The sequence below is a fragment of the Pongo abelii genome, chromosome 6 (assembly GCF_028885655.2).
Source record: "Pongo abelii isolate AG06213 chromosome 6, NHGRI_mPonAbe1-v2.0_pri, whole genome shotgun sequence".
Taxonomy (NCBI): domain Eukaryota; kingdom Metazoa; phylum Chordata; class Mammalia; order Primates; family Hominidae; genus Pongo; species Pongo abelii.
This window is the reverse complement of record NC_071991.2, coordinates 13,655,492-13,669,263: the sequence shown is the minus strand read 5'-3', so window position 1 is coordinate 13,669,263 and position 13,772 is coordinate 13,655,492. Positions and strand designations below refer to the sequence as shown.

Sequence of the window (13,772 nt, the reverse complement as noted above, 5' to 3'; positions counted from 1 at the left end):
AGGCCAGCCAGGCGCAGTGACTCATGCCTGTAATCCCAGCACTTTGGGAGGCTGAGGTGGGTGAATCAACTGAGGTCAAGATTTTGAGACCAGCCTGGCCAACATGGTGAAACCCCGTCTCTACTAAAAACGTAAAAATTAGCCGGGCGTGGTAGTGCATGCCTGTCATCCCAGCTACTTTGGAGGCTGAGGCAAAAGAATGGCTTGAATCCGGGAGGTGGAGCTTACAGTTAGCAGAGATGGCAACACTGCACTCCAGCCTGGGCGACAGGCCGAGATGGTATTAAAAAAAATAATAAAGGCAAAGGTGACAGGTGTGGAATTTTCAACTTGCATCAGGTCAGCATTCAATAAGTTTTGGATTTTGGAACAGATCAGATTTTGGATTTTTGGATTAGAGATGTTCAACCTGTACATACATACCTACGATGAATTTTAATTTATAAATTAGGCACAGTAAGAAATTAACAACAACAATAATAAAATAGAATAAGTATATCAAGTACTGTAATGTTATGTGAATGTGATCTCTGTCTCTAGATCTCTCTCTCTCAATATAACTTGTTGTAACGTACTTACCCTTCTTCTTCTTGTAATGATGTGAGAATCTATGCCTGAATCTGTGTAACCATCCCTTACTCGCAGTAAATGGCTTGGTGTCAGTTTCAGAGCATCCCTTGCTGAAGTCTTGGTATAGGCTCAAGGCTTTCTGGCGCAACATGTTGCTGTCAATGGGAACACGTTTTCTGTTCATCTCTTCCACCCACAAATGCAGAGCCTGTTCCATCTTAACTAAGCACTTATCACGCACTGTGGCCGTCACTTTAGCAGTTGGAGGTGAGACAGCAAAACTAGCACGAATTTCTTTTTCCTTCTTCACAATTTCACGGATGGAAGACTCATTCTTCCCGTAGATCTTAGCAACCTCAGCATAGGATTTTTTGTCTTTCCTGATTAAGTCGAGAACTTTCACCTTTTCACTTAGAGGAAGCACTTTACGGCTTCTCTTTGGCCTATCCAAATTCCCAGCATCACTACTCCTGTGCTTTGGGGCCATTATGACGGAAAATAAGGGTGACTTGAACACATACACTGGGACACTGTGACGGTCGATCTGATAACCGAGCCAGCTACTAAGTGACTATGGGTGTGGAGCGTCCACAGCGTGGGGACGCTGAACAAAGGGGACGATTCACTGCCCAGGCTGCACAGCGCGAGATTTCATCACAGCGTGCAATTTAAAACTTATGAATTGTTTATTTCTGGAATTTTCCATGTAGTATGTTCAGACCACGGTTGACCTCAGGTACTGAAACAGCGGGTAAGGGGGGACAACAGTACTTCCAGGTTCTGCAGCCTGAGAATGAGAGAAGGGACTGTGCAGGCTGAAGGCGTGGGGGAAGAGCCAGGACCCTGGGGAGCAGACGTCAGGGACTAAACTGACAGGCAGGCAGGAAGAACCGTGACCCACTCCAAATCGCCACTGAAGACTGATCCCAACTGCAAGCCGGTGCCAAGCCCCGCGTCCACGGAAGTCACATAGCCTATGATGCCTTCCTCTCCAAATGGTAGCAAACAGGAGAAAAGGCTGCTGGAGTCTTCAATTGCAGCCGTGAGCAATCTCCAACTGGCCAGTTTCCAAGCTTATATCTAGACATCTGCTTACTTCAAATTACCAGCACGAAACTAAAACATGATTTTTTTTTTCCTTAAAACACAAAGCTTGGCCCAGCAATTCCAGTCCTTGGTATACACCTATGAGAATTGAAAACAAATGTCCGCACAAAAACGTGTACATCAATGTTCACAGCAGTATTATTCATAACAGCCAAAAGGTGGAAATTACCCAAATAGCCATCAATGGATGGAAAATCAAAATGCTGTGTATTCATATCATGGATTTTTATTCAGTCATAAAGAAGGAAAGAAGCCAGACACACAAAAAACTTCTTGGGATGATTCTATCCACACGAAATGTCCAGAATAGGCAAATCCACGGAGACAAAAGTGATTGCCAGGGGCTGGGGATAGGGACGGGGTGGGGACCGGGGAATGACGGCCTAATGGGGTTGGAGTTTCTTCTCCTCGGGTGCTGAAAGCGTTCTGCAATTAGTGGCAAAGGTTGCACAGCTCTGTGCACTGAATTATTCACTCTTAAAACGTGAATTTTACAATGGATCTCAACGAAGCTGTTATTAAGAAACACGAAAGCTTGGGCTTGAGGGGTGGAGAATACAGCCCTGCGAGCCTTTTTCCCCCTAGAACTCGAAACCAGAATTGCAACGGGAAATTCCCGGGCCTCGGCCTTTTTCCTTGGGAGTCTGGATTGGTTTTCCGCCAACAAACAGATCCGCGGAGGCCGTCGCGAGGACCATACCCACGGACAAAACCCACAACCTGGGCCTCTAGGCAAAGCGTGACGTCAGGGGGCGGATCCGGGGCGCGGTTGCCTGGTAACAGCGGCGGCCCCGCCCCCTTATCTAACCAATCAAGCACGTCTGCACGCAGCGCGAGCGCCCCACGTACGCCGGGCGGAGCGTGACACACGCACACCCCGGCTCGGCCAATCAGGAAGGAGAGGGATGTGCGCTCCGTGCGCAGGACCATTGCCCCCGCGGCAAGGCTTCCCCGCCCCCACCCTCACACCTCTGGTCCTGCCAGCGGGGATCGGGGTTCGGGGGTGCCTCGCCTCGGGGCGCCGGGGTGTCCCGGGGAGCCACCGCCCGCTGCGGCCGGGCGGCCTCCCTTCCCCAGGCCCTCAGGAGGAGGACGTTCCGAAAGGCAACCCGCCCTTAATGGCGGCGGCGTCGGCGGCGGGGGCGGGGTACGCACCTGAGGGCGCCGGGCCGCGCCGGGCCGGCCGCGGAGTCCGAGGCCTGGGCCACCGGGGAGCAGCCGATGGCCGAGGGCGGCGGCCGGGAGCCCCGCGCGGGGGACGAGCACGCTTCGGGGCGTGTGGGTGGCGGCCGAGGCCCCTGCTCGCCACTCGCCCTCCTTTTTCTCTTTCTTTCTTTCTTTCCCCCCCTTTTCCCCCCTTTTTTTGTTTGCTTCCTGGAAGGCAGCCTCGACTCGTGTGTCCGCAGCGCCCCAAGTGGGAGTCGCCGTTTCCGGTGCTGTCGAATCCAATTTAGCCGCGCTGTGCATTTGCTTGGAGGCGTGCAGCCCCGTCCCGCCAGGTCCAGACCCCCTCAGCCATCGCTGATTGTGGGATGGATTGCTGGCGGGGCCTTTCTTACCCCGGACACCGCCCCCAGACATGCATGCAGATGCTTGCTGTTAATTTTTTTTTTTTTTTTTCGAGACGGAGTTTGGCTCTTGTTGTCCAGGCTGGAGTGCAATGGCGCGATCTTGGCTCACTGCAACCTCAGCCTCCCGGGTACAAGCGATTTTCCTGCCTCAGCCTCCGGTGTAGCTGGGACTACAGGCGCCAGCCACCACGCCCGGCTAATTTTTTGTTTTTTTTTTTTTTAGTAGAGACGGGGTTTCACCGTGTTGGCCAGGATGGTCTCGATCTGACCTCATGATCCGCCCGCCTAGGCCTCCCAAAGTGCTGGGATTACAGGTGTGAGCCACCGCGCCCGGCCAGGTTACATTTTCATATGGTTATGACTCCCAAATATTCATCTCCAGCCCAGACCATTCCCCTAAACTCCACATCTATATAGCCAACTGCCTGCTTTGAAATCACTTGTACAGCGACTTAAGAAAAAAAATTTTTCTCTTGGAGAATGAATAGGCATCCCAAGAAGAAGATGTCTCACGCTCCCCACACTTCCTCCTGCAGTCCTCTCCAGCTCAATGAATGAAACTCCATTCCTCCACTTACTCAAGCCAGAAGCCTTGGAAGCATCTTATTCCTCCCACGCCCCACACCATTCCTTCAGACACCTCCGGCAGCTCTAACTTTGCCCAGATTCTACCACTTTCTCTCTTTTTTTTTTTTTTTTGCTATGTGTGTTGAGGGGAGATGGGCTTGCTCTGTCACCCAGGTTGGAGTGCAGTGGTACAATCATAGCTCACCGCCGTCTCAACCCCCTGCACTCAAGCAATCCTCCCACGTCAGCCTCCCGAGTAGGTGGGATCACAGGCGCACATCACCTCACCCGGCAAATTTTAAAAATTATTTGGCCAGGCGCAGTGGCTCACGCTTGTAATCCCAGCACTTTGAGAGGCCAAGGTGGGCAGATCACAAGGTCAGGAGTTCAAGACCAGCCTGGCCAACATGATGAAACCCCATCTCTACTAAAAATACAAAAATTAGCTGGGCGTGGTGGCGGACTCCTGTAATCTCGGGAGCCTGAGACAGGAGAATCTTGGAACCTGGGAGGCAAAGGTTGCAGTGAGCCGAGATCACGCCACTGCACTCCAGCCTGGGCGATAGAGCGAGACTCCATCTCAAAAAAAAATATTTATTTGTAGAGGCTGGGTGCAGTGGCTCACGCTTATATTCCTAGAACTTTGGGAGGCCAAGGCGGTCGGATTGCCTGAGCTCAGGAGTTCAAGACCAGCCTGGGCAACACGGTGAAACCTCGTCTCTACTAAAATACAAAAGAAATTAGTGGTGGCATGCGCCTCTAGTCCCAGCTACTTGGGAGGCTGAGGCGGGAGAATTGCTTGAACCCAGGAGGCAGAGGTTGCAGTGAGCCGATATCGCACCACTGTACTCCAGCCAGGGCGACAAGAGCGAAACTCTGTCTCTCCAAAAAAAAAAAAAAAAAAAAAAAAAAAATTATTTGTAGAGACAAGGTCTCCCTGTGTTGCCCAGGCTGGTCTCAAATTGCTGTTCTCAAGGGATCCTCCTGCCTCCTTCCTCAGCCTCCCAAACTGTTGGGATACAGGCACGAGCCGCCAAGCCTGGCCTCTACCATTTTCTAATGGACCCCACTACTACCAAGCCAACACTGTCTCTTGCTGTAGACTCCTAATTTGTCTCCCTAATTCTGCCCTTAACCCTCTTCCATTCTTAACACAGCAACAAGAAGAATCTTGTAAAGTGTAACTCATTTCACTCTTCTCAAAAATGTCCATTTCAGAGTAAAGGTCCTAATTTACGCTTCTGTCCAAGACAAAGTAACAAAGACCAGATATACCCTCCCAGCTGCAACAATAAACAAAAAAATGCATGAAACAATGTTTTTTTCAAGACACTAGACATCAGGTGACAAAAGATAGTGTTCGAAAGATGGTAAATGTGAGGTGAGCCCTGCAATTGCTTAGCTTACAGACTCGAGAGTTTATCAGGTCATCACACAGGGAAGGAGAACTAAGACAGAGACCAGCTGACTTCCTTTGTTGTAACAGAGCTAAGTCCAGAAAGAACAAGGTAACTGCAGCTTATAAGGAAGGGTACCAGAGAGAGAGTTTTGCACAGAGAGAGAACCCCAGAGATCTGCAGAGGAACCCCTGGAGTATGTAGCAGAGTACATCAGCATACACGTGTGACATAGTTACTTGCTTCTAGGGAAAGAACCATCTGAATGCATTGGAATAGTGCTTGACACTCAGGGCCAAGAACAATGCCTGTTCAGAATTCACAGGTCATTGGGTAGAGGACTAAGCAAGGTCTTGCCTCATTAGAGGGGAAAATTAGCCTTAGATTGCACACTGCCTAATACCCACCTAACAGAGCATAACAGCAAGACTTGAATGCATCAAATGGTTCCCAAGTAGCTTTTTTTTTTTTTTTTTTTTTTTTTTTTTTTTTTTTGAGACAGAATCTCCCAGGCTGGAGTGCAGTGGCGCAATCTCGGCTCACTGCAACCATTGTTTCCCAGGTTCAAACGATTCTCCTGCCTCAGCCTCCCTAGTAGCTGGGATTACAGGTGTGAACCACCATACCCAGCTAATTTTTTTTTTGGAGACAGAGTCTTACACTGTTGCCTGGGGCTGGAGTGCAGTGGCTCAATCTCAGCTCACTGCAACCTCTGCCTCCTGGGTTCATGCGATTCTCCTGCCTCGGCCTCCCGAGTAGCTGGGATTACAGGTGCACACCACCACACCCGGCTAATTTTTTGTATTTTTAGTAGAGATGGGGTTTCACTGTGTTGGCCAGACTGGTCTCGAACTCCTGACCTCATGATCTGCCTGCCTTGGCCTCCCAAAGCCAGCTAATTTTTTTGCATTTTTAGTAGAGACGAGGTTTCACCATGTTGGCCAGGCTGGTCTCAAACTCCTGACCTCAAATGATCCTTCTGCCTTGGCCTCCCAAAGTGCTGGGATTACAGGCATGAGCCACTGTGCTCGGCATGGTTTCCAAGTAACTTAACTGTATTCCAGAACACAGCTCAAGAAGAGTTCTGGTAATACAAATATATCCAGCTTCAAGAAAGGTAAAATTCACAGTGTCTGGTGTCCAAGCAAGGATTACTGACATACAAAGAAACAGGAACATGTGACTGGTAATGAGGAGAGTAAACAATGTAAATCAACCCAGAACTCATCCAGATATTAGTATTAGCAGAAAAGGACATTGAAACAGTTATTATAACTATTTCAAATGCTCAGAAGTTAACTAGAGATGTGGGAAATATTAAGAAGACCCAAATAGAACTTCTTTTTGTTTTGAGATGGAGTCTCGCTCTGTCGCCCAGGCTGCAGTGTAGTGGTGCGATCTCCACTCACTGCAAGCTCTGCCTCCTGGGTTCACACCATTCTCCTGCCTCAGCCTCCCGAGTAGTTGGGACTACAGGCGCCCACCACCATGCCCGGTTAATTTTTTTGTATTTTTTAGTAGAGACGGGGTTTCACCATGTTAGCCAGGATGGTCTCGATCTCCTGACCTCACGATCTACCTGCCTCGGCCTCCCAAAGTGCTGGGATTACAGGTGTGAGGCACCCACGCCCGGCCTCCAAATTGAACTTCTATAGATAAAACCTACATGAGGTTTTTTTTTCTGCAACGGAGTCTCGCTCTGTTGCCCAGGGTGGAGTGCAGTGATTCAGTCTTGGCTCACTGCATCCTCTGTCTCCCAGGCTCAAGTGATTCTCCTGCCTCAGCCTCCCAAGTAGCTGGGATTACAGATCATGCCACCACGCCCGACTAATTTTTGTATTTTTAGTAGAGATGGGATTTCACCATGTTGGCTAGACTGGTTTCGAACTCCTGACCTCAAGTGATCCTCCCACCTCAGCCTCCCAAAGTGTTGGAATTATAGGCGTGAGCCACTGCACCCAGCCTACAATGAGATTTTTTTCTAAAAAGTACACTGGATGGGATTAATGACAAATTAGACATTGTAGAAGAAAAGGTTAGTGAATTTGAAGGCACAGCAATAGTAACTACCACAACGAGAAAAACACACAGAGAAAAAAGAATTAGAAAAAAAAAACATTAATGAGCTTTGGGACAACTTCAAGTAACCTAATATACAAATAATTGAAATCTGTAAAGGAGAGGAGAGACAATTGTCCGAACATAATAAAAACTATAAACCAGGCCGGGTGCAGAGACTCACGCCTGTAATCCCAGCACTTTGGGGGGCCGAGGCAGGCAGATCACTTGAGATCAGGAGTTGGAGACCAGCCTGGCCAACATGGGGAAACCCCATCTCTACTAAAAATACAAAAAATAAGCCAGGCATGGTGGCATGAGCCTATAGTGCCAGCTACTTGGGAGACTGAGGTGGGAGAATCGCTTTGAAACCCAGGAGGTGGAGGTTGCAGTGAGCCAAGATCACGCCACTGTACTCCAGCCTGGGGAACAGAGTGAGACCCTGTCTCAAAAAAAAGAAAAAGAAAAGACATTAATAACAGAAAGATGCTTGACAAATCCCCAAATATTTGGAGACCAAATAACACACTTCTAAATAAGCTATGGAATAAAGGAGAAATGAAAAGGGATATTAGAAAGTCTTTTGAACTAAATGAAAATAAAAACACATACACACATCAGAATTGGTGAGATGCCGCACAGAACACCTATATTAGGAAAAAGAAAATGCCTTGAATTAATAAATTCAACTACTTAAGGAACAAGAAAATTAAGAGAAAATTAAATACAAATTAAGCAGGAGAGAGGAGAGGGACTAATAAAGGTAAAATCTGAAAGCAATGAAACAGAAAACAGAAAAACAGTAGAGAAAATCAATGAGCCAAAGCTGCTTTTGTGGGATGTGCATGAAATTGACAAACTTCTAGCTAGACTGGACAGAAAAAAAATGAAGACACAACTTAACAATATTAGGAATTAAAGAGATGAAATCACTACAGATTCTACAGGCATTAAAAGGATAATAAGGGAAAACTATAAGCAAGATTATGGTATTAAATTCAACAACTTAGATGAAATGGACATATTTCTTGAAAGACACCAATTACCAAAGCTCACTCAAGAAGAAAAGGATAACTTGAATAGCCCTATAACTATTAAAGACATTGAAATTATAGTTTAAAACCTTTCTACAGGTCAGGCACGGTGGTTCATGCCTGTAATCCCAGCACTTTTGGGAGGCCGAGTTCGGCAGATCACTTGAGGCCAGGAGTTTGAGGTCAAACTGGCCAATGTGGTGAGACCCCCATCTCTACAAAAAACAAAAACAAAAATTAGCCGGGCATCATAGCAGGTGCCTGTAATCCCAGCTACTCAGGAGGCTGAGGCACAAAAATCGCTTGAACCCAAAAGGTGGAGGTTGCAGTTAGCCAAGATCATGCCACTGCACTTCAGCCTGGGTGAAAGAGCAAGACTCTGTCTCATAAAAAAATGTGTATGGAATCTCAAGGGATGATGAATAGCCAAAATCATTTCTAAAAGGAAAAACAAAATTGGATGATTCACAGTTCCTGATTTCAAAACTTATTACAAAGCTACTGTAATCAAAACAGTTTGGTACTGGCATAAAGACAGACATATGGAATAGAATAGAAATCCCAGATATAAACCCTCACACATATGGTCAGATGATTTTTGACAAGCGTACCAAGACCATTCAATAGGGAAAGGACAGTCTTTTCAATAAATGGTGCTGGGAAAACTGGATAGCCACATGCAAAAAAATGAAGTGGCATCCTTACCTTACCTTGCATGATATACAAAAATTAATCAAACTGAATGAAAGAGCTAAATGTATTAGCCAAAATTACAAAATTCTTTTTTTCCTCTTTCTTTTTTTTGAGACAAAGTATTGTTCTGTCACCCAGGCTGGAATACAGTGGCACCATCATGGCTCACTGCAGCCTCAAATTTCCCAGGTTCAAGTAATCCTTCCACCTCAGCCTCCTGAGTAGCTGGGACTATAGGTGTGTGCCACCACGCCCAGCTAACTTTTGTTTTTGTTTTTTGTAGAGATGGCGTCTCACCATGTTGCCCACGTTGGTCTTGAACTCCTGGGCTCAAGTGATCTGCCCACCTTGGCCTCCCAAAGTGCTGGAATTACATACAAGCTTGAGCCACCGTGCCCAGACTATAAAACTCTTAAAAGCAAATGGGGGAAAATTTTATGACATTAGATTTGGTATAGGTATATTGAACTTCATTAAAATGGAAAATTTTTAGGCATCAAAGGACACCATCAACAGAGTCCCACAGGATGTGAGAAAATATCTGCCAATTATATATCTGATAAGGGATTAATATCCAGTATATATAAAGAACTCCTATAACTCAACAACAATAGCAGAAACAACAATACCCCACACGACCCAATTCTAAAATGGGAAAAGGGGCTGGGCACGGTGGCTCATGCCAGTAATCCCAACACTTTGGGAGGACAAGGCAGGAGGGTCACCTGAGGTCAGGAATTCAAGGCCAGCCTGGCCAACATGGTGAAACCCCGTCTCTACTAAAAATACAAAAATTAGCCTGGTGTGGTGGCTCACGTCTGTAATCCCAGCTACTCAGGAGGCTGAGGCTGGAGAATCGCTTGAAGCCGGGAGGTGGAAGTTGGAAGTTGCAGGAGCTGAAACTGCACCACTGCATTCCAGCCTGGATGACAGAGCGAGACTCTGTCTCAAATAAAATAAAATAAAACAAAATAAAATAAAATAAAATAGGCAAAGGGCCAGGCGTGGTGGTTCACTCCTGTAATCCCCACACTTTGGGAGGCTGAGGTGAGCAGACCACTTGAGCCCAGGAGTTTGAGGCAGGTGAATCACCTGAGCTCAGGAATTCGAGACCAGCCTGGGCAACATGACAAAACCCTGTTTCTATTTAAAAATACAAAATAAGCCTAGCTTGGGGGTGCGTGCCTGTAGTCCCAGCTACTCAGGAGGCTGAGGTGGGAGGATGGCTGGGAGTGATGGCAGGAGACCAGGAGGCAGAAGTTGCAGTGAGCTGAAATTAAAAAAAAAAAAGGAATGAAGTTCTGCTACATCTTACAACATGAAAGGACCTTGACAGCATTATGCCACATGAAGTAATACAGACGCAAAAGGACAAATGTTGCTTTGGGAGGCTGAGATGGGAGGATTGCTTGAGGCTAGGAGTTTGAGATCAGTGTGGGCAACATAGCGAGATAACATCTTTACCCCCCTCAAAATTTATTTATTTATTTACATATCTATCTATCTCTATCTATCTAGCTATCTATCTATCTATCTATCTATCTATATATATATATATATATATATTTTTTTTTTTTTTGAGGCAGAATCTCGCTCTGTCGCCCAGGCTAGAGTAAAGTGGCGCAATCTCAGCTCACTGCACGCTCTGCCTCCTGGGTTCACGCCATTCTCCTGCCTCAGTCTCCCAAGTCGTTGGGACTACAGGTGCCCACCACCACGCCTGGCTAATTTTTTGTATTTTTAGTAGAGATGGGGTTTCACCGTGTTAGCCAGAGTGGTCTTGATCTCCTGACCTCGTGATCCGCCTGCCTCGGCCTCCCAAAGTGCTGGGATTACAGGCATGAGCCACCGCGCCCGGCCCCTATTTATTTATATTTTTGAGATGGAGTTTTGCTTTTGTTGCCCAGGCTGGATGGAGTGCAATAACACGATCTCGGCTCACTGAGGCCTCCACTTTCCAGGTTCAAGCAATTCTCCTGCCTCAGCCTCCCGAGTAGCTGGGATTACAGGCACCCGCCACCATGCCTGGCTAATTGTTTGTATTTTTAGTAGACGCGGGGTTTCACCATGTCAGCCAGGCTGGTCTCAAACTCCTGACCTCAGGTGATCTGCTCTCCTTGGCCTCCCAAAGTGCTGGGATTACAGATGTGAGCCACTGTGCCCAGCCAAAAAAATTTATTTTTAAAGTTTAACTGGGTGTAGTGGTGTGTGCCTACAGTCCTAGCTACTTGAGAGGCTGAGGTGGGAGGATCCCTTGAGCCCAGGAATTTGAGGCTGCAGTGAGCTGTGATCGTGCCACTCTACTGCCTGAGCAACAGAGCAAGACCCTGCCTATTAAAAAAAAAAAAAAAGAAAAGAAAAAAAGTGTTATTTTACTTACATGAAGTACTTAGAATAGGCAAATTCATAGAGACAAAAAGTAGATTAGAGGTCACCAAAAGCTGGGTAGAAGAGGAGAAAGGGAATTGTTGCTCAATGAATATAGTGTTTCTATTAGGAGTGAAGTTTTAGCTTGGTTTTTTTCCCCAACTGGTCTTGAACTCCTGGCCTCAAGAGATCCACTCACCTCAGCCTCCCAAAGTGCTGAGATTACAGGTGTGAGCCACTGCACCTGGCCACTACTACTGTTTTTAATGAGAGCAAATGGATTAAAAACCACAAGAAAATATTTGTATTATAACTACTGTTTTCTTTTCTTTTTTCTGAGATGGAGTCTCACTCTGTCTTGCTCAGGCTGGAGGGCAGTGGCGTGATCTCGGCTGCAGCCTTCGCCTCCTGGGTTCAAGCCATTCTCCTGTCTCAGCCTCCTGAGTAGCTGGGACTACAGGCATGTGCCACCACACTCGGATAGTTTTATATTTTCAGTAGAGACAGGGTTTCACCATGTTGGCCAGGCTGGTCTCAAACTCCTGACCTCAGGTGATCCACCTGCCTTGGCCTCCCAAAGTGCTGGGATTACAGGCGTGAGCCACCATGCCCGGCCACCACTACTGTCCTTAATGAGAGCAAATGGATTAAAAATGAAAATAAAATATTTGCTTTAAAACTATTGTTTCCTACAAACATTTAAAATAAAAATACCTTTAAAAGAAAAAATAAAACTATTATTTATTTAATCTTTATCTTATTTAAAATATTCCTTGGTATATTTTATAAAGTATATATTAGTATAATAGTATATGTAAATAATTTATATGTATTTTTTCATGCTCGCAAATTTTACTCATAAGAATCAATTTGGCCAGGCACAGTGGTTCACGCCTGAAATCCAAACACTTTGGGAGGCCGAGGTGGGCGGATCACAAGGTCAGGAGTTCAAGACCAGCCTGGCCAACATAGTGAAACCCTGTCTCCACTACAAATACAAAAAATTAGCTGGGTGTGGTGGCAGGTGCCTGTAATCCCAGCTACTTGGGAGGTTGAGGCAGGAGAATTGCTTGAACCCGGGAGGCGGAGGTGGCAGTGAATGGAGATCGCACCACTGCACTCCAGCCTGGGTGACAAGAGTGAGACTCCGTCTCAAGAAAAAAAAAAAAAGAATCAATTTAAGCTCCTTTATTTATTATTATTATTATTTTTTTTTTTTTTGAGACAGGGTCTCATTCTGTTGCTCAGGCTGGAGTGCAGTGGCACAATCTTGGCTCACTGCAACCTCCACATCCTGGGCTCGAGCGATCCTCCCACCTCAGCCTCCCGAGTAGCTGGGACTATAGGCTAATTTTTGTATTTTTCTGTAGAGACAGGATTTTGCTATGCTGCCCAGGCTGGCCTCAAACTCCAGGGTTCAAGGTATCCACCTACCTCGGCCTCCCAAAGTGCTGGGATTACGGTGTGAGCCACCACGCCTGGCCAGGAATGTGTAATCAAAATAATTTGGAGACCACTGGCCTAAAAAATAGGCGGATTATTTTCTCAGGAAATGGAAATAATTTATCTACAAGCAGAGAGTTGAATCCACTGAAGTAGATGACTGAAGCCAATCGTAACATGAGTAGTACCACGTTTCTTTTTTCTTTTCTTTTCTTTTTTCTTTTTTGAGTCAGAGTCTCTCTCTGTCACCCAGGCTGTAGTGCAGTGGCGCAATCTCGGCTCATCCAATCTCCTCCTCCCGGGTTCAAGTGATTCTCCTGCCTCAGCCTGCCAAGTAGCTGTGATTACAGGTGCACCCCACCACGCCTGGCTAATTTTTTTGTATTTGTACTAGAAACGGGGTTTCACCATGTTGGCCAGGCTGGTCTCCAACTCCTGATCTCAAGTTGTCCACCCACCTCAGCCTCCCAAAGTGCCAGGATTACAGGCAGAGCCACCATGCTGGGCCAGTAGATACCACGTTTCTGAATGGGAAGACTGAAGATTGTAAAATGTGATTTCTCCTAGTTAATTTCTCACAATGAGCCTAGGAATTTAATGTAATTTCAATCAAAATCCTAGTGGGATTTTTAATGCAGCTTGTCAAGATGATTTTAAAATTTATATGAAAGTAAATGTTATGAATAGCAAAGGCATTTTTGTAAAGGAATAGACAAGAACAAAGAAGACATTTGACTGAATAAAAATCAGAACATATTATAAAGTTGCAGCCATTGAAACCTTGTCACATTAATATAAGAATAAAGCAGTAGAAATAAATAGCTTCCATAAAATTGACCTATGTATTTTTGGAAATTAACCATATGCTATAAATGGCATCTTGAATCTTCAGATAAAGCCCTTACTAGCCAATAAATTATTATGGACAATCAGACATGCCTTTGGAAAAAATATTAACAAGTATG

General features: G+C 46.1%; 1 protein-coding gene across 8 annotated transcripts in view; it reads right to left on the bottom strand.

The window, feature by feature from the left end:
- The window catches only part of LOC100457207 (general transcription factor II-I repeat domain-containing protein 2B), a 58,764-nt gene extending 55,802 nt beyond the window's left edge, over positions 1–2,962 (bottom strand). For 6 of the 8 annotated variants that reach the window (XM_009242691.4, XM_054560378.2, XM_054560376.2 and 3 more), the window contains exon 1: positions 2,833–2,962. Coding sequence is in view for 2 of the 8 variants with exons in the window: in XM_054560374.2 (XP_054416349.1) it covers positions 580–1,057 (478 nt within the window). In the remaining 6 variants the exon portion in view is untranslated. Of the gene's footprint in view, positions 1–579; positions 1,768–2,832 lie in introns of those variants that run through there. The other 2 variants (XM_054560374.2, XM_063725668.1) reach the window with 1 other exon arrangement.
- Positions 2,963–13,772: the final 10,810 nt, after the last annotated feature.